Source organism: Mesoplodon densirostris, chromosome 4 (genome assembly GCF_025265405.1).
Source record: "Mesoplodon densirostris isolate mMesDen1 chromosome 4, mMesDen1 primary haplotype, whole genome shotgun sequence".
NCBI classification, from domain to species: Eukaryota; Metazoa; Chordata; class Mammalia; order Artiodactyla; family Ziphiidae; genus Mesoplodon; species Mesoplodon densirostris.
In genome coordinates, this window is record NC_082664.1 from 69078816 (window position 1) to 69105516 (window position 26701).

General features: G+C 37.8%; 1 protein-coding gene and 1 pseudogene across 5 annotated transcripts in view; one reads left to right on the forward strand and one right to left on the reverse strand.

Annotated features, from left to right (window-relative positions):
- The window catches only part of HECTD1 (HECT domain E3 ubiquitin protein ligase 1), a 90877-nt gene that overhangs the window by 8558 nt on the left and 55618 nt on the right, over positions 1 to 26701 (forward strand). For all 5 annotated transcript variants that reach the window (XM_060096339.1, XM_060096338.1, XM_060096341.1 and 2 more), the window contains 6 exons: positions 16865 to 17099; positions 20353 to 20580; positions 21587 to 21868; positions 21967 to 22237; positions 23210 to 23286; positions 23372 to 23470. In XM_060096339.1, the coding sequence (XP_059952322.1) occupies positions 16865 to 17099; positions 20353 to 20580; positions 21587 to 21868; positions 21967 to 22237; positions 23210 to 23286; positions 23372 to 23470 (1192 nt within the window). The remainder of the gene's footprint in view (positions 1 to 16864; positions 17100 to 20352; positions 20581 to 21586; positions 21869 to 21966; positions 22238 to 23209; positions 23287 to 23371; positions 23471 to 26701) is intronic.
- LOC132489171 (translation machinery-associated protein 7-like) lies at positions 19975 to 20214 on the reverse strand (annotated as a pseudogene).

Sequence of the window (26701 nt, forward strand, 5' to 3'; positions counted from 1 at the left end):
TCATTTGTGTGGTTGACTGATCTGACAGTAGTTCTGTAGAGATTGAGTGATCTTAAAGTTTACTAATTAGGACACCTTGGGGTCTATAAATTGGTGTTATAGTATAGTACTGGGTTTAATATGTAAAAATAATTTCTACCTATGATGTAAGAGGTAAATATTTAGCAAGTTTAAAAGTTTTAATAACCCTTTAATTGTGATGCATCTATTTGTGCCATAGATGTGTTCTTTTAGCACTATTCAGGGAGGACTGTGATTATTGTATGTGTGCTTTTTAATTTTGTCTTAAATTTATTTAAATTACATATGGATTTTGGCAAACGCATACAGTTGTGTAACTACCGCCACTAAAATTCAGAACAGTTCCCTCATTCCCCCAAATTCTTCAGAGTTCTCCCTTTGAAGTTAAACCCTCCCCCAACCCCAGTGCCTGGCAACCAGTGGTCTTTTCTCTGTTGCTATAGTTTTGACTTTTCCAGAATGTCATATAAATGGAATCATATATACAGTGTGTAGCCTGTTGAGTTTTCTTTTAGTATATTACATTTGAGAGTCATCTATGTGTGTATAACAGTGCTGTCCCTTTAATTGCTAAGTAGTATTTCATTTTATGGATGTCCTGCAGATGGTTTATCCATTCACCTCTTGAAAGACATTTGGGTTTTTCTAGTTTTGGTGATTACAACCAAAGTTGCTATAAACATTAGCATACAGATTTCTGTGTAAATTTGAGTTTTTATTTCTTTTGCAGTTCTTACAGGTAAATCTGACAAGATGTAGAAACTGATGAACTGATTTCAAAATTCATTTGAAAATGCAAAGGACCTAGCTAGCCAAAACATAAAGTATAAGGTTGGAGGACTAATACTACTGTATTTCAGTTCTTATTATGCAGCTGCAGTAGTCAAAACAGTGTAGTATTGGTATAAAGGTAAATGGATCAATGAAATAGAGAGTTCAGAAATAGACTCACACATACCTAGACAACTTATTTCAACAAAGGTGCAAAGACAGTTAAGTGGAAAAAGAATATTTTTTTATGCTGCTGGAACAACTGGGTATCTATATGCAAAAAAGAAAAAAAATAACCTTTACCTATACCCCACACCATATACAAAAATAAGTTCAAAAGGAGTCATAGACCTAAACATAAAACCTAAAACTATAAAACCTCTAGAAGAAAACCTAAGAGAAATCATTTGTGACCCTAGGTTAAGCAGATATTCTTAAACACCAAAAGCACAATCCATAAGAGAATAAATTGATATGTTTGAAGGGTTTTTTAAATTAATTAATTTATTTATTTAAAAAATTTATTTATTTTTGGCTGCATTGGGTCTTCATTGCCACGTGTGGGCTTTCACTAGTTGCAGCGAGCGAGGGCCACTGTTCATGGTGGTACATGGGCTTCTCATTCCGGTGGCTTCTCCTGTTGCAGAGCGTGGGCTCTAGGCGTGTGGGCTTCAATAGTTGTGGCACGCGGGCTCAGTAGTTGTGGCGCGCAGGCTCAGTAGTTGTGGCACACAGGCTTAGTTGCTCTGCAGCATGTGGGATCTTCCAGGGCCAGGGATCAAACCTGTGTCCCCTGCATTGGCAGGTGGATTCTTAACCACTGTGCTACCAGGGAAGTTTGTGTTTGAAGGTTTTTACTGAATTCAATTTCTGTAATAGAGGACTGCTCAGGTTACTTAATTTTTCTTGAGTGAATTGTAGTATGTCTTTCAAGGAATTGGTCTATTTAATATAAATTAAAATTTATGGGCATAATGTTGTTTGTAGTATGCTTTTTTATCCTTTGAATGTTTATATGGTCTGCAGTGATAATTCTCTTTTTCTTTTTTTTACACACACACACACACACACACACACACACACACACATACACACACTGTATTTTATCTTTACAAGAGATAAATAAACTGACAGCAAGCATTGTAAATGGATGACCACAACAAAAGCAACAGTGATTGCAATTACCAAACACGAAACATACTCATACTATGTCATAATATTGACATTCAGTCCAGTAATCCTCCACTGTAACAGCTCCTTTACTTTGCAGTGAAAATTGATTTGTATATTTTTTGCCTCTGAGTCCTTGTGGGATTTTTTTTTCTTTTATTCAAACAGAAAGTCACAAAAATTATAATCATCCCTCATCAGTTCTCTCAGTCCCATGTAATTAATTTTTTTTTCATCTCGATCTTTTGTTAGCATTTTTATGAATTCATCAGTTTTCCATTAGAGTTCTGAAAATGCTTATTCATTCAGTTCAGCAGTGTAGTCAGTTACCAGAAACCTGTACTTGTCAGAGTCTTTTCCATGAATTCCTTGAAGATGAAACCCTTTTATAGGAACATTTTTGCAAAAGCATCAGAGTACACCCAGAACTGTCTGTAAATGATAATTCTCTTTTTCATCCTGATATTGGTAATTCTTATAATTTGGTCAATCTGGCTGGAGATTTATCAATTTTATTAATTTTTTCAAAGAATCGGCTTTTGGTTTCATTCCTTTTTTCTATTTTTCTGTTTTAAGTTTCATTGATTTCTGCTCTTTATTATTTCCTTCTGGGCTGATTTGGGGTTTAATTTGCTCTTTTTTTCTAGTTTCTTAGGTAGAAGCTGAGATTTGAGACCCTTCTTAATATAAGAATTTAATACTATAAATTTTTCTTTTATGTTTTCATTGATGTTCTATATTCATTTTCACTTGGTTCAAAATATTTTAAAATTTTCTTTGGAACTTTCTTTTTTACCCTTGGGTTATATAGAAGTATGTTGCTTAATTTTCAAATATTTGGGAATTTCCCAGATATTTTTGTGTTATTATTGTGGTCAGAGGACACACTTAATATTATTTGTTATTTTAGATTTATTAAGGTTTGTTTTATGGCCCACAGTATGGTCTATTTTTGGTAAATGGACCATATGCACTTGAGAAGAATATATATTCTTCTGTTGTTGGGTAGAATGTTCTACAAGTGTCAAATTAGGTCAAGTTGATTGACAGTGTTGTTCAGTCTATATCCTTGTTGATTTTCCGTCTGTTTTATAAGTTACTGAGAGAGGCGTGTTGAAGTCTCCAGTATAGTTATCGATTTATCTATTTAGCTTCAGTTCTCTCCATTTTTGCTTCATGTATTTTGAAGCCCTGTTAGATGTCTTTAAGATTGTTAAGTTTTCTTTATAAAGCGACCCTTCTATCGTTATGTAATATCCCTATTTATCTCTGATAATTTTCCTTGTTCTGAAGTGTACTTTGACATAAATATAGCTACCCCAGCTTTTCTTTTGATAGTGTTTGTTTGCTATATCTTTTTCCACTTTTTTGTTTTAGCCAGTCTGTAGCGTGAGTTTCTTGTAGACAGTATGCGGTTGGCTTGTGTTTTTTAATCCAGCCTGACAATCTTTGTTTCTAATTGGTGAGTTTAGACCACTTACATTTAATGTAGTTTTTGGTATGTTTACATATGTGTCTAACATTTTATTTGGCTCTTTTGTTGTTCTGTTTCTTTTTGTGTGTCTTTGTTTTTTCTTTCCTGCCTTTTGAATTACTTGAATATTTTTGTAGCATTCTATTTTAATTTACCTATAGTTTTTTTGACTCTGTCTCTTTGTATTTTTTAGTGGTTGCTCTAGGGATTGCAGTTAACTCAGAGTTAACATTTAACCATTTAAAGTGAAATGATGAAGGCTTACAACCATGTAGATTACTTTATCCCTGTGTTATAGTTGTCATATGTATTGTCTACATATGTTGAAAACCTCAAGATACAATGTTGTAATTTTTGCTTTCAGCAGTTTAATAGGGGGAAAATAATCTATTATATTTACCCAGATATTTATCATTTCTGTTGTTCTTCCTTCATTCCTGAAGTTCCATGTACCTCTCTGGTGTCATTTCCTTTCATCTTGAAGAACTCTCTTTAGCATTTCTTTTAGAAGTCTTTTGGTGGTGAGTTCTCTTAGTTTTCCTTCATCTGAGAATGTCTATTTTACTTTCATGCTGTGAAGATATTTTTGCTGGATATAGAATTAATTGTGTGGTGCCAGTTTTTTTCAGCATTTTAAAGATGTTCCGCTATCTTCTGGCTTTTGTGGTTTCTGATGAGAAATCTGCATTCATTCTAATCTTTGTTTCTTTGTGTTGTTTTTCTTCTTTCTGCTTTCAAGATCTTTTTTTCTCTACCTTTGATTTTTTGCAGTTTGATTGTGATTTGTCTGTACATGGTTGTCTTTGAATTTGTCTTATTTCAGGTTTAATGACTTTCTTGAATCTGTATGTCTTTCACCAAGTACAGAAAGCTTCTTCAAATCTGTATTCTGTACCAATTTTTTTCTCATTCTGGGACTCCAGTGGCACAAATGTTACTTTTTGATATGCTCCCTCAGATCCCTAAGACTCTGTTCCCCTTTTCCCCCCCAGTTTTTTCCCCTGTGTTCTTCAGACTGGATAATTTTTGTCGATCTGTTTTCAGATTCACACACTCTTTATCTGTCATCTTCATTCTGCTCTTGAGCCCATCCAGTGAAGTATTCTTTTCCCCACAGACTCTTCTTTCATTTCTAAAATTTTCATTTGATTCCTTTCATACTTCGTATTTTTCTGTTGAAGACTTCTGTTTCCAATCATTTCAAGAATGCTCACGGAGTATAGTTATAATAGCTGATTTAGAGTCCTCTCTGATAATTTTAACAACTAGGTTGTCTCAGGCTTATATGTGTTGACTGTCTTCTTTCTTGAATTGGATAGATTATATTGTATTGATTTTTTGTGTGTTTCAGGTTGTTTTGGATTTTATCCTAGACATTTGGAATATTATATTGTGAGACTCTGGGTTTTATAAAAATCCTCTGGAGAATGTTGATTTTGTTGTTTTCTTTTGCATGCAGTTAACCTGGTTAAATTTAGACTGCAAGCTCTGTCTTGCTCTCTGTGGGTGGTGGTTCCAATGTCAGTGGTTTCAAAGCCTTTGTTATGATGTTTGGGTCTACTTTGTGCATGTGTCACTCAGAGTTTAGTCTGGGACTTGGGTGGTGGATTATGTCATAGTGCAGTTGTCAAAGTGTTTGCTGTTTTTTTTTTTTTTTTTTTTCTTTTTGCGGTATGCGGGCCTCTCACTGTTGTGGCCTCTCCCGTTGCGGAGCACAGGCTCCGGATGCGCAGGCCCAGCGGCCATGGCTCACGGGCCCAGCCGCTCCGCGGCATATGGGATCCTCCCAGACCGGGGCACGAACCCGCATCCCCTGCATCGGCAGGCGGACTCTCAACCACTGCGCCACCAGGGAGGCCCGTGTGTTTGCTATTTTTTATCTTTGTCTTCCATATATACAATTAAGAGGTGAGCTCAGAACTTGTGTCAGGGATCATTTTTCTAGCTCTTTTTTCTCTGAGATTTCCCCCACATCTTTCAGCTACCAGGAACCCTTTTTACTAGTGTTCTAGCTAGAAAACTGGGGATCTCTTGAAGTTTTAACCACATTTCCCCCACTCCCCACCCATCCTTCAACCCCCTCGTGCTGTCATATACTTTCTGGGACTGGGACTGCCCTCAGTGTGAAAGTAGTAAGAGAAAAGACAGGGAAAAAAAATAGCATGATTCCTTTCATGCTCTTTTGGCTATAGGGGCTCCTTTTCTTAGTTCCCAGTTCTCCCAGGGCCTTAGATGCTTGTGCCACCTCTACTGCACTGTGCATGTATCACTCAGAGTTTTGTTTGGGGCTGTCACCTGGGTCTGGCCTTGAGGCCAGGCTGGGAGGAAGATACCCCAGGAATTTCTCTTCATACCCTCTGGCTCACAGAGGCCCCTTTTCTTGGTCCTCTCAGGGTCCTTTTGTACCCCCCTGCTACATGGTTTTGGGAGTTGGCCTGTCCAGGGATCAAAGCTGGAAAAGAAAGGAGGAAAGGAAAAAAGCCCTTGAAACTCACTTCCATCATGGGTCATTACGTTTTGACTTCCTTCCCCAATCCATCTGCTGTTGTCTAGCTTACTTCGGTTAACAGATTTTAAGTTTATTTTTGGGAGTTATGAAATAGGTTTGTTTCAGAAATTTAGAAAAGTCAGAAATCTAGACAATGAAAATTATAATTGCACCATCTAGAAATAAGCCATTTTAACTTTTTGCTCTAGTTTCTTTGCATATTTTTATATGATAAACACCATAATGGATATATTTTTCCCTTTTTCTTTAATTTATTAATTAATTAATTTATTTATTTTTGGCTGTGTTGGGTCTTCATTGCTGTGTGTGGGCTTTCTCTAGTTGTGGCAAGCGGGACTACTCTTTGCTGTGGTGCATGGGCTTCTCATTGCAGTGGCTTCTCTTGTTGCAGAGCACGGGCTCTAGGCATGTGGGCTTCAGTAGTTGTGTCACACAGGCTCAGTAGTTGTGTCACATTGGCTTAGTTGCTCCGCAGCATGTGGAATCTTCCCAGACCAGGGCTCAAACCTGTGTCCCCAGCATTGGCCGGTGATTCTTAACTACTGCACCACCAGGGAAGTCCCCCTTTTCTTTATGTACTTGTATCATTAGTTCTTAGTAAACAGCTTTTAAAAACCTGCATAATCTGCCACACGGATGTGTCATATGCTTAATTATACCCTTGTTATTAGATATATAGGTTATGCAACAATGAGCATCTTTGTACATGCATTTTTGCCTGATGGTATGGGGTTTTTTGGGGGGGTTTTGTTGTTTTTTTGCGGTACGTGGGCCTCTCACTGCTGTGACCTCTCCCGTTGAGGAGTGCAGGCTCAGTGGCCATGGCTCATGGGCCCAGCCGCTCTGCAGCATGTGGGATCTTCCCGGACCGGGGTACGAACCTGTGTCCCCTGCATCGGCAGGCAGACTCTCAACCACTGCGCCACTAGGGAAGCCCTGGTATGTTTTTTGAACTGCTGACTTCAAAATTACATGTAAGGGGAAGCCAAGGTTTCTTTATCTATTTGGATTAATAATATTTAATTGTTTTTAGAAGTTTGACAAAATATGTTCATATATAATTACCTTCTCATGAGTAATTTCAAAGTGGAACTGCTATTGGTAGCTGACCTTGTGGTTTTTGATTGTTTTGAACTTTACAGTTGATTGCAGGAGAATCTAATTGAAGATAATGTTACAAGTTTTTATTCCCTGGAGGAATGAATGAGTAGGTTAGTGAATTTTGATTTTTTTAATAAATTTATTTATGTATGTATTTATTTATTTTTGGCTGCATTGGGTCATCATTGCTGCACATGGGCTTTCTTTAGTTGCGTTGAGCGGGGGCTGCTCTTCGTTTTGGTGTGTGGGCTTCTCATGGCGGTGGCTTCTCTTGTTGCGAAGCACGGGCTCTAGGTGCACGGGCTTCAGTGGTTGTGGCTCATGGGCTCTAGAGCGCAGGCTCAGTAGTTGTGGCGCATGGGCTTAGTTGCTCTGCGGCATGTGAGATCTTCCTGGACCAGGGCTCGAACCCATGTCCCCTGCATTGGCAGGCGGTTCTTAACCACTGCACCACCAGGGAAGCCCCTGATTTTTATCTTTTAAGAGAAGTCGGAATGGAAATTTTATAAATTTATTTATTTTATTTATTTTTGGCTGCGTTGGGTCTTCATTGCTGCATGCGAGCTTTCTCTAGTTGCAGTGAGTGGGGGCTACTCTTAGTTGCAGTGCGCGGGCTTCTCATTGCAGTGACTTCTCTTGTTGCGGAGCACGGGCTCTAAGCACGCAGGCTTCAGTAGTTGTGGCTCGCGGGCTCTGAGTGTAGGCTCAGTAGTTGTGGTGCACGGGCTTATCCGCTCTGCAGCGTGCGGGATCTTCCTGGACCAGGGCTCAAACCCGTGTCCCCTGCATTGGCAGGCAGACTCTCAACCACTGTTCCACCAGGGAAATCCCCCGGAATGGAAATTTTAAAATAATGTTAATATATACCCAGTTTGGTAGTTTAATTAATTTATTTATTTTTTATCTGCCTTAAGTACATGTTCATACAGAAATAAAGTCTGTATTGCAAATACAGAAATAAAATGTGAGTGTTGAATTGGGGGGGGTTATTTATGAATTTTGCTGTTCTAATTAGAGATTTTGTATATCCTGAAGTATTTGTCTGTATATATGTATATGTATGCATCTTTAGATTATTTTTGTTTTCTTGGTGGAGGTTTGAATATTCTGTGTTTCACTTTTTAAGTTTATTAAATTCTGTCACAGCCAGCCAAATTTTATGAAATAAAGTTTTTTAAAAATATTTGTCAGGGCTTCCCTGGTGGCGCAGTGGTTGAGAGTCCGCCTGCCAATGCAGGGGACGCGGGTTCGTGCCCCGATCCCGGAAGATCCCACATGCCGCGGAGCGTCTGGGCCCGCGAGCCATGGCCGCGGAGCCTGTGTGTCCGGAGCCTGTGCTCCGCAACGGGAGAGGCCACAGCAGTGAGAGGCCCGCGTACAGCAAAAAAAAAAAAAAAAAAAAGAAAAAAGAAAAAAATATTTGTCAATTTAGCACAAATGTAAAGGTAATATCATTTTTAGTGGCCTAGGAGTAGGGTAATAGGTACTCTAAAATGCTTCTGATGGGAGTATACAGTGGTATAGCCTCTTTAGAAGTCAGTTTGATAATATCTGTCAAACCAAAAAATGTCGTCACAGAAATACTTCTGAAGAGACTTCCCTGGTGGCGCAGTGGTTAAGAATCTGCCTGCCAATGCAGGGGACATGGGTTCAAACCTTGGTCCGGGAAGATCCCGCATGCTGCAGAGCAAGTAAGCCTGTGCGCCACAACTACTGAGCTCATGCTCTAGAGCCTGCGAGTCACAACTATTGAGCCCACGTGCCACAACTACTGAAGCCTGCGCGCCTAGAGCCCATGCTCTGCAGCAAAGAGAAGCCACAAAAATGAGAAGCCCGTGCACCGCAACGAAGAGTAGCCCCCGCTCGCCGCAACTAGAGAAAGCCCGCACACAGCAATGAAGACCCAATGCAGCCCAAAAAAATTAAATTAAATTAAAATAAATAAATAAAAGAAATACTCAAAATCTTTCCTTCATAAATACTGGTACAGATGTGCAAAGATATACTTCCAATATTGTTCACTGCAGGACTGCTTCAAGTAGTAAAAAAACTGGAAACCATCTAAATGGTTATTATATTGGCTATTATGTAGACATTAGAAAGATTGAACTAGACCTGTTCATATTAATGTGGGAAGGTGGTCACAACATATTGATTTAAAAAACGAGCAAGTTATAGGATGGTATTTGTAGTGTGATCCTACTTGTAAATAACAAAAACTTGATGACCAGGCACTGGAATCATCTGATGACTTGTTCTCTCACATGCACTTGAATACTGGCTTTTAGTTGCATTTGTTAGAACATCTACTGGCCTTGCCATGTGGCCAGTTGGGCTTCCTTACAGCATGGTGGTTGTGTTCTAAGAGCAAGAGTCCTAAGGGAATCCAGTAGAATTGACTTAATGTTAGAAGTCACAAAGTGATAACTTTCACTGTAATCATAAACCTGCCTGGGAACATAGACCCTCTCAGTAGAAAGAGTATCAAAGTCACCTTGTAAAAAAGAATTTATGGATATGTGGGATGGGAAATAATGTGGATATCGTTGGAAAATACAATCTGCCACAGTATATAATTCTTCAAGCCTCCATCCTTTGCATATACTGTTCTCCTTAATTAGAAGACAGAAGCTTGTCTGCTTGGCAAACTTCTACCCTATGGTTTATGGAGCATCTTTTTTGTGCTAAACACTATATTTTATGTACTTTATCCCAAGTTCTTGCAATAACTCTTCAAGGCAGAGAATACCTTGATTTAACTCAAACTTCTTCCTTTTTTTGTGAGGTCTTCCTTTCCCCAAATCCCCAGAGCTGAGCTTTCCCTCTCACACCGTTTTTTTTTTTTTAAATTGAAGTATAGTTGATGTGCAATATTACATAATTTATAAGTGTACAACATAGGGATTCACAATTTTAAAGATTATACTCAATTTATAGTTACTATAAAATATTGGCTATATTCCCTGTGCTGTACAATATAGCCTTGTAGCTTATTTATGTTACACATCGTAGTTTGTACCTCTTAATCCCCTATCCCTATCTTGCCCCTTCCCCCTTCCTTCTCCCAACTGGTAACTACTAATTTGTTCTCTATATCTGTGAGTCTCTTTCTTTTTTGTTAGATTTACTAGTTTGTTTTATTTTTTAGATTCCACGTATAAATGATATAATACAGCATTTGTGTTTCTCTGACTTATTTCACTTAGCATAATACCCTGCAAGTCCATCCATGTTATTGCAAATGGCAAAATTTCATTCTTTTCTTATGGTGAGTAGTATTCCATTGTGTGTGTGTGTGTGTGTGTGTGTGTGTGTGTGTGTGTGTGTGTGTGTATTACATGTTCTTTATCCTTTCTTCTCTTGATGGACACTTCAGTTGCTTCCATATCTTGGCAGTTGTAAATAATGCTGCTGTGGGGCTTCCCTGGTGGCACAGTGGTTGAGAGTCCGCCTGCCGATGCAGGGGATACGGGTTCGTGCCCCGGTCCAGGAAGATCCCACATGCCGTGGAGCGGCTGGACCCGTGAGCCATGGCCGCTGGGCCTGCGCCTCTGGAGCCTGTGCTCCGCTATGGGAGAGGCCACAACAGTGTGAGGCCCACGTACCGCAGGAAAAAAAAAAAATAATAATGCTGCTGTGAACATGGGGGCACATGTATCTTTTCAAATTACTTTTTTTGTTTTTGTTTTGCATATATACCCAGGTGTGGAAATTGCTGGGTTACATGGTATTTCTAGTTTTAGATTTTTGAGAAACCTTTATACTGTTTTCCACAGTGACTGCACTAATTTACATTCCTACCAACAATGTTCAAGGGTCCCCTTCTCTCCACATCCTCACCAACATTTGTTATTTGTGTTCTTTTTGATGATAGCCATTCTAACAGGTGTGAGGTGATATCTCATTGTGGTTGACTAGCATTTCTCTGATGATTAATGATGTTGAGCATCTTGTCATGTGCCTGTTGACCATCTACATGTCCTCTTTGGAAACATGTCTATTCAGGTCTTCTGCCCATATTTTTAATCAGGTTGGGTTTTTTTTTTAATTTTTTAATTATTTTTGGCTGCGTTGGGTCTTCATTGCTGCCCATGGGCTTTCTCTAATTGCAGCGAGCTGGGGCTTCTCTTGCTGTGGAGCACGTGCTCTAGGCGTGCAGTCTTCAGTAGTTGCAGCATACAGGCTTCATTAGTTGTGGCTCTCTGGCTCTAGAGCGCAGGCTCAGTAGTTGTGGCACTCGGGCTTAGTTGCTCCGAGGCATGTGGGATCTTCCCCGACCAGGGTCGAATCCATGTCCCCTGCATTAGCAGGCGGATTCTTAACCACTGTGCCACCAGGGAAGTCCCAATCAGGTTGGTTTTTATTTGGATGTTGAGCTGTATGAGCTGTTTATATACTTTGGATATTAAACTCCCCCCCCAAACTTTTAATGAAACTACTTCTTTCAGGTTTTTATTATAGCACTTGTTATATTTATTTTTACTTACTTGAATTATATTTCTCTCTATTAAACTGAATTTTTTAAAACTGGAATTATTTTCATGTATTCATTTATCAAATATTTGAGTGTCCACTAGGTAAAAGTACTGGACTTGGTTGTAGGAGAACAGAGATAGATAAGGCACAGACCTTGCTATCAAGTAGCTCATGTTTTCATGGATGAGACAGATAAATGGGAAAATATAGTTTGACAGATGCTTCTGATAGATGGGTTTCACTGAATGTTCTGAAACCACCCAAGAGGAACATAACTGAGAACGCATGGTGAGGTTTGTCTAAGGCAGGCTTCCTAGAGGAGGTACTCTCTGACCTGAGTGTTCCTAACATTTTTTAAATTTAATTTTAAAAGTTTCCTTGAAAAAGGAATACAAGTGAAAAAGAGGAGAAGGGGATAAATGTTTCTTGCAGAGGGGACCTGTTGAAGGCCACGAGGATCTGGAAAGTCGAGTGAGAGATTCTAGTTGGAATTCAATTAAGATATTAAACAGATTTAGGAGGTAGAACTGTCAAGACTAGGTGTTGATTTTTGTATTTTAGAAACAGGAGTTTGGAAGAATTTTATGAGTTTTACTTGAGTGACTGGTTGGATGGCAGGTTAGAGAATAAATAGTATGGTTTTTGATAGGGAAACTTTGTTTAGTTTTGGCAGGTTGTGTTTGGTGGTTCCTGAAACATCTCTAGGTATGACAGATGAGTAAAGGAGGCAGTTGGGTCTGTAATTCTGGGCTTCAAGAGAGCAGTTTAGACTAGAGTCTAGATTTGGTGTTTTGCTTTCTATGGGAAATGAGAGATAAAAATGGATTCACTTTTTTGTGTTGTGGGAAGGTGTGGGGCAGGGGAAGGAGACCTGATGGGGGTTGGGCTGGGATGAAGGCACATGTGTGGAGGGGTGGAGACATATTAGTGAGGGGTTGGGCAGGGGGGTGGAGAGGCAGATCAGTAGGGGAGCTGATGGAATTCTTTTTTGTTTGGTTTCTCTTTCCATAAGCAAAAAGTTCTTACTTTTTCTTGGTATCATTCATTCAACAAATAAAACTTGAGTATCTTCCCATATGCAGAGAACCCTGTTGGGTGCTGTGTGAAATACATCTCTGTTCCTGAGGAGCTTACAGATTTTTAGGAGAGAGTTACAGTGGGCAACGAAAAATGAAATATAAATATAAATTGTCAAAGTAAATTAAGACAAAAAGCAGGAGTCCTGTTTTGAGTTGTTAGGAAAGGTAAGCCTGAAGCTGAGGAGGTAACATTTAGGCTGACAGAAGGATGACAAAGAACCGGCCATGGGAAGAGTTGGGGAAAAGCATTTTAGGCAGAGGGGTCAGCACACACATTAGCATCTTTATGTATCTTTATCTTTCTATCAGTCTGTTCATACCAATACCCCCAGTTCCAGTCTAACACCACAGGGTTCATTCTAGTTTTCTCTTTTCTGTTTCCAACTCCAGTCCAGTGAGATATCTGGCTCCCGTTATCCTCAATTTATTTATTAATTTGATCACTTCCCTTCTCTGTATCAGTTGCCCATCACTGGGGCATTCCCCTGCATAGATGCCTTCTTTATGTTGCTCATGCTCTTACACCTTATTCCAGACTGATCTCCTTCTCCCTCTAGAAATACTTTCCTCAACACTAGTGCTAAACCTATCTCTTAGGTGGATGTCTAAGTGGCTATTTCAGTAGTTCAGACAAGAGTTTGAAGTTAGCTTAGATTACGTTTGTAAAAGATGTGGAGAGAAGTGGACAGATTTACGATATATTTTAGAGGGAAAATTGGTGGGCTTTAACTAACGGATTGGATGTGTAATGTGAGGAAAATGGGGGGGGAAACTGAGGATGATTCTCAGGTTTCTGGGTTTCTGGATGGTTGTGATATTTACAAAGGCAGTGGTTTGGAGGTGGAGGCATATTTGTTTTGAATATGCTCATTTTATGATGCCTGTGATAATTCTAAATGGAGATAGTGATAGTGATTTAGTTGGTCTGGGGTAGAGATAACATTTTGGGAGTTTTCATGGTATGTGGATGAGATTTATAGCTATTGTGTATGAACAAAGGGAATAGATGAGATGAGCTAGAGAAGAGAAGGGAGTTTAGGACTGAGGCTAGAATGGAAAACTAAGGGAGTCACTAATCCAAGAGAAAATTGAAGAAGAGGTGTGAGATACTCGTTGCAGACACTGGAAGAAATGTAGCAGAATTATTGGGCATTGTGTTTATTTAATATTGGTGATCACAGATTTATAATGAGTTTTCTTGATTATGTAAATTAGTTTTTCAGTTAATCTCTGTTGACATGGATACAGACCTGGGGAAGTTGTGGCTGTGGTTGTAGCCCAGGATGAAAGGCAAGGAACGCGAGGGTCTTGTTCCTAGAAGATAGGCAAGTGCTTCCTGAATAGCCATGAAGCTCAAGTTGAATTTAAAGGCCCAGTTGAAGTATCTATCAACACAGGGTTTCTTTGGAAATGATTCTAGGAAATTGTTACTAACAAACAAGTGAAAAGACAGTTTTAAGGTCTTATAAATGTTTATATCACAGTGACTGTCTTAAAGCAGGCTATTCAGCAGAGTATGTTAAGCAGCAACACTTGTTATTAATTTGTTTTAGTTGTAATATGAACTTTCAAGTAATATAACTATAGTTCTTTCAATTATTCTGTACTTTTCAGAATTCATTAATTACTATTGGCATGATTTTCTCTACTTTTTTTGCTCAATTTATAGTTAATTTGTATTGTTGAGATTTTTGTAAATTGCTTTGGTTCTAAATTGAAAAATTAATGAATATGCCTAAAATACCTTCTCATGGTTTAAAAAGTAACTCAAGAGCTAGAAAAATAAAAAATTTTTCCTGTCTAATAGCCAGAAGTTACAACAGATGTTTTGTACCATACCTTAAAAAAGTTCACAAAGCAGGTTTTCATTATACCTGACATAAAATAAGCTCTTTTAAAATATGTATGCAGGATATTTTAATTTTTCTCTTAGAAATAAAATTGATCACAGTTAACAGCTGAGAACCTATGTTTAGAACTTCTTTCTGTGTGGTTTTTTTTTTTTTTTTTTAATTGGCCCCTGAGCCATACTTGTTCAGGAGATTCATCACATTTTAGGGAACACAGCAGCGATCATAGTTATTCCCCCAAATAAGCAGATACCACATTTCCGCATGAATTATAGATAGTTATACTGAACATTTCTCTTAAATTTTGTGTTTTGATGTCCAGTTTTTGTACTGTATAAGATAGATGGATATTTTCTTACTTTTAATATAAATCATATGGTAGATCCATTCTTGTCATTTGATGTGAGGACTGTCAACTTCAAAATTCTGTTCTTTTTCAAAAGCTACTGTTTTCTAAGGCAAAAAACATTATTTTTTTTTATGCGGGCCTCTCACTGTTGTGGCCTCCCCCGTTGCGGAGCACAGGCTCCGGACGCGCAGGCTTCGGACGCACAGGCTCAGCGGCCATGGCTCACGGGCCCAGCCGCTCCGCGGCATATGGGATCCTCCCAGACCGGGGCACGAACCCGTATCCCCTGCATCGGCAGGCGGACTCTCAACCACTTGCGCCACCAGGGAGGCCCAAAAAACATTATTTTTAAGAGTGTGTTGTTCCTCAGTAGTATTAACACTTTTACAATCTTACCTCTTTGGTTTACTACATATGCCAATGTAGAGAGCAGCAAAAATGCTTGAAGATTCTGATATGCTAGTCAGTCTTCTTATCTTACCTGAGAACTATCAGACTATCTCCATAACCTAATCTTAAAGCATTTCCTCCTCAGAAAAATTACTAGTGACTATGTGATCTAGGTTGCCGGTGATGCTGGCTAATAAAAATCACCTGTGTTTTTTTTTTTTTTTTTTTTTTTTTTTCCTTTTTTTTGCGGTATGTGGGCCTCTCACTGTTGTGGCCTCTCCCGTTGCGGAGCACAGGCTCCGGACGCGCAGGCCCAGCGGCCATGGCTCACGGGCCCAGCCGCTCCGCGGCATATGGGATCCTCCCAGACCGGGGCACGAACCCGTATCCCCTGCATCGGCAGGCGGACTCTCAACCACTGCGCCACCAGGGAGGCCCTAATCACCTGTGTTTAATCAGTGACTGGTCAGTCACTGAATGCAAAAGGTCTTCTAAAATCTTTGATAATATTCCTGCTGCTGGACCCCTTAAGTGAACATCATTCAAGCAGATAATAAAGGTTAGAGTTACTTTGACATTCATACATTACAGATATTTTTTAAAAGCTACTAAAGATATGTGCACACTAAAAATTGGAGGAAAAATAATTCCACTGAAACGTTGAGAGTCCGGCAAGCCCTCTGTATCCCTCCATGTATCCTCTGTATCTGTACCATTTAATATAAGGAACTTGAGCATCCACAGATTTTGGTATCCACAGGGGGCCCTGAAATCTTTCCTCCTTGAACACTGAGAGATGACTGTAGTACCTTTTGTGTTATCTGTAGCTCATTTGAAGCTTAGTCTGTGCAGATAAGTTAAAGTATTTGATAGCATATAACTGAGATCTCTACTAAATTATGGTCTTTTATAATTTAAGTGTTGATAAAATATTGATTAAAAATACAAAATGTTCTTTTGATAAAACTGTCATGCAGGTTTATATAGCAGGTATTAGCTATTCATAGGAGGGAAGGGGAGCTAACGTTAATTAGTTTAATATGGTGCCAAGGTACTGAGCTAAGTGTTTAATGTATATAATTTCATTTAATCTTCATAACATCCATATAAAGTAGATATTGTTTACATACTATCTTTGCTTTACAAATCAGGACCAGAAATGCTACATAGCTGTTGTTCTATGTATTACTCTGGTCTGTTAAACCCCAAATCAGCATTTGTTCCCATACAACATGAATTGAACAATGTCCCTGGCATTCAGGAATTCTTAATGTAAATAAGGAAATAAAATGATACATTAAACAGTGTGGCAACTGTTTTTATGAGGCTTTAGGAACATGAAGGTACCACTTGACTATTTGGGGAGCTTAGGGAAGGTTTTACAGAGTTGATGTTTGAGCTTAGTATTGAATAGCAATTTTTTTTGAACATGGTTTCATGTTAATTCTGCTGCTTTAAACTGTTTACAACTTTATATTTTCAGCAATGATGAAATTAGCCTGTGATTATTATTATGGAAGCAAAAGCAATATGAGAAATATTACCTAAAATATATGCAGAAGTAGTATTGAGCATGAGGTACTATGATATAGTTTTTATTATCTGTTACTTTGGTGACTTTTTGATGTTAAGAATTTAGTAATCCTAGGTGAAATATGATTTCTTTCACTACAGATGTCCTCCTCGCACTTTCTTACCAGCCCTCTGCAAAATTTTTCTTGACGAAAGTGCTCCAGACAATGTGCTAGAAGTGACAGCCCGTGCCATAACATACTACCTGGACGTATCTGCAGAATGCACCCGAAGGATTGTTGGGGTAGATGGAGCTATAAAAGCACTTTGCAATCGTTTGGTTGTAGTCGAACTTAACAACAGGACAAGCAGAGACTTAGCTGAACAATGTGTAAAGGTAAGTCTTAATTATTTATTGGCCCATTTGAAGATCACTTAGAGAGTAAAAAATATATTTTGCAAAAAAAAAAAAAATTCTTTCCATGGTTGAAAACAGTGGAAGTCACAGTCCTTATGTACCAAAGGAGATCCCATATGGCTTGGGAAAAGAAATCTTATCTTTGAAGGAAAATTGTAGGTCACTGATAATGCTTTCTGTGTTGCCTCAGTGCTCTTTGGTTTCTGGTAGCCACTAACACTTTGAGATAGGTTATTTCTGTTCTTATCCAAAATGATTTTGTATGCATGCAGTAAAAACAGGAACCATGGCAGCTAACACTGACCACCAATGCCAGGCATTATTCTAAACACTTTACATGTATTAACTCTCATTTAATCTTCATGACAACTCTGTATGAGGTAGGTGCCGCTAATATCATCACTTCTGTTTTATAGGTGAAAAAAAGTTAAGCATACCAAGATTAAGTAACTTGCTTGGGATGATGCAAGTAGTTAATGGCAGAGAGCCAAGATTCAAAGATTAGGAATTTGAAGATCAGGAAGTCTGGTTCTAGGGCCCATGAATTTAATTGTTTTGCTATACTCCTGTTAGAGTTAGCGGTTTTGTTTTATTCCTGATGGGACTAATTATAAACTTCATGTTACTCTAAAAGCACCAGTACTGGTGAGTAGTTTATTGGAAGTACTTGGTGAACACATTTAGATTTTATGTGATTCTCTTTTTTAATTCCTGTTTCATTCTTTTTATGATTCTTGCTGCTCTAGGTGAGCAATTTTCAAACTTCTTGTCTCAGGATCCCTTTACAAGTCTTAAATTATTGAGGACCCGCAAAGAGCCTTTGTTTATGAAGGTTCTATTTATATTTACCATATTAGATATTAAAACTGAGAATTTAAAAATATTTATTCATTTATCATAAAATAACAAACTCATTATGTGTTAACGTACATTTCATTTTTAATGAAAATCACTATATCCTGAACAAAGAGAAAATTAGTGAGAAGACTAACATTGTTAAGTCTCGTTTGAAATCTGTGGTTTAATAGAAGACAGCTGGATCCTAATATGTGCTTCTGCATTCAGCCTGTCACTATATCACACTTCATATAACTTTTAGAAAATGCTGCCTTACGTTCCTGAGAGAATAGGAAAGAAAAAGACACTTAACTGTTATAGTATTATTATAAAAAAAGTTATAACTTCAAGGACCCCTGAAAATGTCTTCCTCATGCTTTGAGAGTTGTTTTTGTAGGTGTTAATATCTTGACTTTCTGCCTCTGTGTTTATATATTTATTTCTGTCTATGGCCTCAGAGGAAGAGGTATTCGTTTTTCTGTTCAGAGCTTTTCCGCCTCTTATTCTCTTGATCACATCACATCACTTCATTTTTCTTCTAGGACTGGGGTTTTACGCCATTGTATTTATTCACTGACCTATATTTTCAAACTCTTTCTTGTCTGTTAACACCCTGCTCTCCCTTTCTCTGTTTCCTTTGCAGATTATTCTTATTTAATTCATTCTTCAATGGTAGTATTTCCTAAGGTCCTGTTTTTAGCTTCTTAAATCTGTATAAACTTTGCCTAGACAATCTCATCTGTGAGCATCAATACCATTCACATATAAATATATGCTCTTCACATCTTTATCTGTAGAACTGACCTCTCTCTTGAGTTCTAGACTCCATATTCAAAGGCCTGTTGGACATATTCAACTGGATGTTTGAATTCATTGTCTTTGATTACAGATAAACTGCTCTCTTGATAAGTGACATCAACTTGTAGCCAGTCGCTCAAGACAGAAACCTGTGCTTTATCTTTTATTTCCTTTTTTCCACTCCACATGTGTGATTAATGATCAAGTGCTTTTCTGGTTTATTTCCTCCTGTTTTTCCCTGCTGTTATTGCCTTAGTTAAGCCCTCATCCTTTCATGAATATTAATGCTTGAATTTTTGCATTTGCCTCTACACTCTCTCTGTACCCTGCTTCCCACAGATATTAACTGGAAATCTGATCATATTATTTCCTGCTTAAAACATTTTTCTTGCTTACAGAATAAAGTCTAAATTTCTGGTATGCCTGTAAGACCTGTGGACCCTGTTAACTCTTTAGTTCTACCTGAATGCATTAAACATCAATATAATTTAGAAAATAAAAGTGATTTTTAATGTCTTAATATTCATAGAGTGTGAGGATGATGAATAATGTAATAGCTGGCGTTTATTGAATTTTTTTTTTAATGTCTAGGACCTTTATAAACTTTTGCTAAATTACTAGTAGTTCTTAGCTTGTCATGCAGGTTTCACCGCCTAAACCTATGCTGTCCAATATGGTAGCTTTATGTGACTACTAAACACTTCAGATGTGGCTACCCCCAAATAAAGTGTGTTATAAGTATAAAATGTACATGGGATTTTGAAGACTTATTACATAAAAGATACCAATAATTTTTATATTGATTACATGTTGAAATAATGACACCTTGGATATATTGGGCTAAATAAAATATGTTAAAATTAATTTCTTCTGTTTTGCTTCACTTTTTTTAACAAAAGTTTATTCTTTTTTAAAAAATATTTATGTATTTATTTTTATTTGGTTGCGCCAGGTCTTAGTTTCAGCAGGCGGGCTGCTTAGTTGTGGCTCACTGGCTCCTTAGTTGTGGCATGCAAACTCTTAGTTGCAGCATGCATGTGGGATCTAGTTCCCTGACCAGGGATCGAACCCGGGCCCCCTGCATTGGGAGTGCGGAGTCTTAACCACCGCGCCACCAGGGAAGTCCTGAAAAGTTTATTCTTAAAGGTACAACAGGCTCCAAGTCAACACTTCATTCTAGCTGTAGGTAGCAGCATGTTATGGCAGGGAATCCAGATGTTTAAACAAGAATGGAATTAAGGATCACCATTGCTTCATGCGCAAGGAACAGTTTTTTGCCAGATTTCTTAATTCCACCTGTGGCCAGGGGGCCCTTCCCCATGGCTTTTGCTTTTAGCTCCTTGAGTTTCTTCTGCAGCTCTTTCTGTTTCTGCTTGAATGCCTTATCTTCCTTGGCCACCTTCTTGGGCTGCTTCAGGGACTACTTCTTGCCATCTTCACAGCCAGACACAGCTTCTGCCCCCCCTTTCTCTGACCCTGCCCTTTTTAAAATGTGGCTCCTAATCAATTTGGAGGGTGTATTATGTTTTCTGTCATTCTAGAAAAATTAAAATTGGACTTACTGTATTCTTTTGTGAATTTTGTTTTACTGTTGTAGGTGTTAGAACTGATATGCACTCGTGAGTCAGGAGCAGTCTTCGAGGCTGGTGGTTTGAATTGTGTGCTTACCTTCATTCGTGACAGTGGACACCTGGTTCATAAAGATACCTTGCACTCTGCCATGGCTGTGGTATCAAGACTCTGTGGCAAAATGGAACCTCAAGATTCTTCTTTAGAAATTTGTGTAGAATCTCTGTCTAGTTTATTAAAACATGAAGATCATCAGGTAACTACATCACTCTTGTGTACTTTGTTTTCAAAACATGATCTTATAGCGTCCACTAGTTATAACCACGATATCCAGTGGACTCTTGAACAGGGTGGGGGTTAGGGGTGCCGACCCTCCGCACGGTTGGAAATCTGCACATAACTTTACAGTCGGCCATCCCTCTCTGGGGTTCTGCAGCTGTGGATTCAACCAACTGTGGATCGTGTAGTTCTGCAGTGTGAATTTAGTGGGGAAAAAAATCCACATGTAAGTGGGCCCATGCAGTTCAAACCTGTGTTGTTTAAGGTTCAACCTTAGTGCAATTCGAATTTTTTGCTTGATGAGCTAGAGATAATTTCATCTTCTCTTTCTCTTATCTTATATCTCTATGGTAATCTCTTTGTTTTGGCAGTGATATGTTTTAAATTATAAAAGTGTTATGTGTTTGTTCTTAAAATTTAAACATTTTAGAAGTATATAATTTTTAAAGCTGCACTTATACCCAGTGTAATTTGTTGGCTCAGCTCAATTTTGTTGGCTTAAAAGGGTAGTTTTCATTGAAGTAAAATAACAGTATTTAAAATTTCATATGTGTAAACTTGTTATATTAGCATCTTTAGAAAATAAAACTTGACTTTTAATGCTTTCTTACCATTTAGATGTTAATTATTTTCAGTTGCTATCCATTGATTATCTTGGCAAAGTTGTACATAATAATAGTAAATATTTGTTGAGCTTTTACTGTTCCTCTAGGTTCTTTACATATATCATTTCATTTGAGCTCAGACAATGAATTATAAGTACTGTTACTATTCCCATTTTACAGATAAGGGAACTGACACCTTGAACAGTTAAGTAACATCTTTAGGTTATACAGTTATCAGAATGTGAAGCCAGCATTCAAACCTAGACAGATTGTATGCTTTGCTACAATTGCCTTTCTTAATAGTCTCAGTATTGAAATAAACAGTACTGGTCCATTTTAGGTGAATTTTATCCATATGTATATTCTTTACATCATTAGGTTTCAGATGGAGCTCTGCGATGTTTTGCATCACTAGCTGACCGATTTACCCGTCGTGGTGTTGACCCAGCTCCATTAGCCAAGCATGGGTTAACTGAGGAGCTATTGTCTAGAATGGCTGCTGCTGGTGGTACTGTATCAGGGCCATCGTCAGCTTGCAAACCAGGTCGCAGCACCACAGGAGCGCCTTCCACAGCTGCAGATTCCAAATTGAGTAACCAGGTGTCAACAATTGTAAGTCTGCTCTCAACACTTTGCAGAGGCTCTCCAGTAGTAACGCACGTAAGAGTGTTTTTGAATCTTATTTAATCTTTCAGAAGAAGTATTTTGGTGTAGTGCAAGTACGCTAAAACTTTTTTTTTCTCCCATTCTCTTTTTAGGATCTCCTGAGGTCAGAGCTTCCAGATTCAATTGAAAGTGCATTGCAGGGTGATGAAAGATGTGTGCTTGATACCATGCGTTTAGTTGACCTTCTCTTGGTGCTATTATTTGAAGGACGAAAGGCTTTGCCAAAGTCTAGTGCTGGATCCACAGGCAGAATCCCAGGACTCCGGAGATTGGATAGTTCTGGGGAACGCTCACATCGGCAGCTTATAGACTGTATTCGAAGTAAAGATACCGATGCACTCATAGATGCAATTGACACAGGAGGTTGGAAAATATTTTTTTTAATATAAAAGGAAAACTGTGAGGGCTTCCCTGGTGGCGCAGTGGTTGAGAGTCCGCCTGCCGATGCAGGGGATGCGGGTTCGTGCCCCGGTCCAGGAGGATCCCACATGCCGCGGAGCGGCTGGGCCTGTGGGCCATGGCCGCTGAGCCTGCGCGTCCAGAGCCTGTGCTCCACAACGGGAGAGGCCACAGCAGTGAGAGGCCCGCATACCGCAAAAAAAAAAAAAAAAAGAAAAAGAAAACTGTGAGATAAGGAATTATATAGGCAACTTCTAGTTTCTAGATTTTTAATTTTTTTTTTTAATTTTTAGCAGTTGTGCCAGAAAATAGAATGGCCAACGTATTCTATATCCTCTCCTCTCCCCATGTATATAAATTATCAGCCTGGTGCATGGTAGGATCTGAGTAAATGCTTGTTGAATAAGTAAATGAAATTAACCTGTCTATTGCCAGGAGATCATACCAATTCTAAGGTTAAGTGGAGATTGAATTTAGGACTGTTGTGTTCTCAAGATTAATGGAAACTGACACAAGTGAATTATCATTATATATAGTAAATTTTTTTTAGACTGCTTCATGAGGTGATCAGCAAATATAAGTTGGTGAAAAATGCTTCTGCGTCATCAGACTTTTGTTTTCTTTTGATTATAGGTGTGGTTTAGTTTCTTTTCCTCAGTTATGGTGTGAGGCAACTAATACTCTTGAGTTTTATTGTGTGTTTGTTTTTTTGTTTCTTATTTTATGTTTATTTTTAATAAAAGTTTTAGAATACTTTTTCTTAGCAGAATTTACATTTGCTGATTATTTACTACTTTATAGTTGACCTGAATGTTTAAAATTGGCTGTGTATTTAGTGATTATTAATAACAATCTTTAAATGGTTCCCACTTTAGAAAAGTTCATTATTATTTGTTGACTTTTAAAAAGATTTATTTTTTTCCTTCAAATTTCCAGCCTTTGAAGTAAATTTTATGGATGATGTGGGTCAGACTCTATTAAACTGGGCCTCTGCTTTTGGAACTCAGGAAATGGTAAGCTAATAAATAAAAGCTAATGTTTTAAATCAAAGATAGCAATATTAATAAGGCAACTTTATGATTCTCCATCATTTTACAGGTAGAATTTCTTTGTGAAAGAGGTGCTGATGTTAATAGAGGTCAAAGGTCATCATCATTACATTATGCTGCATGTTTTGGAAGACCTCAAGTAGCAAAGGTAAAATCCAGGTTTTAAAATTATTAATTTAATATTTAACATTTACATGGTTCTGAAATTAGAATGAAATGAAAACTTTTATTCTGATAAGCCGTGCTTCCGTGCTATCTCCATTGCTGCATTTCCCTATCCCCACTACAGGTAAGCGTTTTTGATTGGGTTTTTTTGTTTATCTTTTCATTGTTTCTTAATACAGATGCAAGCAAGAATAAATATGTATGCTTATTTTCTCCTTATACAAAATGTAACATATACACTGATTTATACTTTTCTTTTTTTCATCTAATAATACACATTTTTCATTTAATAATACACATTGAGACTTCTCTCTATTAGTATATAGAGAGTTTTTGTACATCTGTATACTTACCCTGTGTGAATGTACTGCAGATTTATTCAACCAGTCATCTATTGCTGAAAACTTGTTCTTTTCCCAATTTCTTACTCTTGGTAATGAATAACTTTATACATGTTTCTCTTATTTCTATTTATCAATATAGCAAATATTTTATTTGCCTAAGAACATAATATCTTTGACTCTTAGATTAGCAAAGGACTTTGGAGAGTTCTTTTTTTTTCCCTATTTCCGTTTTGTTATGTTTGTTCCTTTGTTTTGTCTTTTAGATTCTTTACATAAATGAAATCATACAGTATTTGTCTTTCTCTGTTCGACTTATTTCATTTAGCATAATACCCTCTAGGTCCATGTGTGTTGTCGCAAATGGCAAGATTTCATTCTCTTTTATGGCTGAGTAATATTTCATTGTGTATATATATATATACACCACATGTTCTTTATCCATTCCTCTATTGTTGAGCATTTAGGTTGCTTTCATATCTTGGCTATTGTAAATAATGCTGCAGTGAACATAGGAGTACACATATCTTTTCAAATTAGTGTTTTCATTTTCTTTGGATAAATATCTAGGAGTGGAATTGCTGGGTCATATAGTAGTTCTTTTTTTTTTAATATTTATTTATTTGGCTGCATCGGGTCTTAGTTGCGGCATGTAGGGTCTTTCACCACAGGGTGCAGATTCTTTCTAGTTGTGGACTGTGGGCTCCAGAACACATGAGCTCTGTACTTGCAGCACATGGGCTCAGTAGTTGCGGTACACGGGCTTAGTTGTCCTGCGACATGTGGGATCTTAGTTCCCCAACCAGGGATCAAACCCACGTCCCCTGCATTGGAAGGCAGATTCATAACCACTGGACCACCGGGGAAGTCCCTGGTAGTTCTATTTTTAATTTTTTGAGGAATCTCCATACATCGTTACTGTAGAGGTTTTTTTGTACAGTTAGGAAAAATTGAGGTCCAGAAAGGTCAAATGATAAGGGTTGAACCAAATGTATGATCTAGGTCTCAAGAATCTTCATATTGTGAAGGAATTTGTCATAATATATTTGCTAAGAAGTCAGGCACACCTGGATTCAAGTCTCAACTCATTAACAAAAAAGGCTGTATGGCCTTGGACCAGTTTCTTAAGTTTGACTTATAGTTTTATTAATAAAATGTATATACACTCCTAGTATTTATTTGTTTGTTTGTTTGTTTGTTTGTTTATTGTTGACTGTGCTGCACAGCATTTGGGATCTTAGTTCCCACAGGGAAAGAACCTGTGCCCCCTGCAGTGGAAGCACAGAGTCTAAACCATTGGACTACCAGAGAAGTCCCTGCTAGGATGCTTATTGTGATAATTAGGAAAAAATACATGAAAAACACTTAGTATAGTAGCTGGCACATTGTATGTACATGCTTAAATGGTAGCTGCTACTATTGTCACAGTATTGCAAGTATTGTCTTTACACTGTAAGAAGATTTTTGTTAACAACTTAGCTTTCTAGGTGGTCTCTTCAAGCTCGAATTCTGTCAGTTTGAATTGGTTAATTTTTAGAAAATGATGTTCCTAAGGGTGGTAAAAATTTTTATTAAACCAATTTTTTTTCAAACCCTTACTGTTTTGCAGTTATGGGTAGCTGAGTGGGAGAAGGAGCCAAATGAATTGTATCTAACCTTAACCCATCTTGATTATACATCAGCCTGCAATGAGCTATAGCTGCCATTACTAATAATGATATAATAGTGCTCACCAAGTGCTTATTTTGTGCCAACCAGGGTCTTAAGCATTTAACATGTTTTATCATTCTTCACAGGTTCTTCTGTTTTTTAATTGATTCTAAGATATTACCCACCCCCCATACACATTTTAACATCTTTTAACTAAGAAAGTCTTATAATTGCTATTGGTCAGATAGAAATTGCAGCATAGTTATTATTACCTGTCAATTCAATACAAATTGTGAAATGGATTTTAGTAACTTGAGTGAAAAATCCTTTCTGATAGCAGAGCACGCTCAGTAATGCTGTGTCACTAAACTCTTTATGGCATAGATGATAGCATTGTGTGTAGAAACACAAATATTGGTGACTTCGGATCAAAAAGAAATTATGAACAATTGTGCTCAGAATGTGAAGTTACAGAAATATCTTATTATATTTCATTTATTTTTTAAATTTATGTTTGTCCAAGTAATACATGAAAAAAAATCTAAGTTTATAGAAGTTCTTTCAATAAGTTAAAAAAAAATCCAAGCAATAGGAAAGCATTGTTGCAAAATTAATTGCATTGTTTTTCTTTCTTAGTAGTACTTAATTATAATCTCTGTCAGATTATAATATCAGATTATAAGTATCTGTGGCATCCTAGATTTGATGAAATACTGAGTTATTCTGATTCAAACTCCAGCAGTTTGGAATTTTTAGCCAGTACTGCATACTTTTCTGATGAATGTATGTACTCACTTATTTGTCAGATATATTGTGTTATAACAGAGTTCAAAAAGCTGCAGCTCTGAGGCTGATAGGGAAAATGTGAGATGTGTTCTCTGTTCAAAAGAGCTTACAGTCTGCTGGGGAGAGAGTCCAGTGTTCATTAAAAATTGGTGAACTTCCCTGGCAGTCCAGTGGTTAAGACTCCAGGCTTCCATTGCAGGGAGCGCAGGTTTGATCCCTGGTTGGGGAACTAAGATACCACATGCCTCACGGTGTGGCCAAAAAAAAGGTGAACAGTGCAAATTAGTATTTAAGACCTAAATTTGGTAGTTCATTCTAGAAGAATCAATTTAACTTGGTAATTGGCAGTATACACGAAATGATGAAGATGATTACCATACCACAAACTGAATATTAGTACCTCTGTTAAAGTAAGGAAATTGACTGGAGCAGTTGAC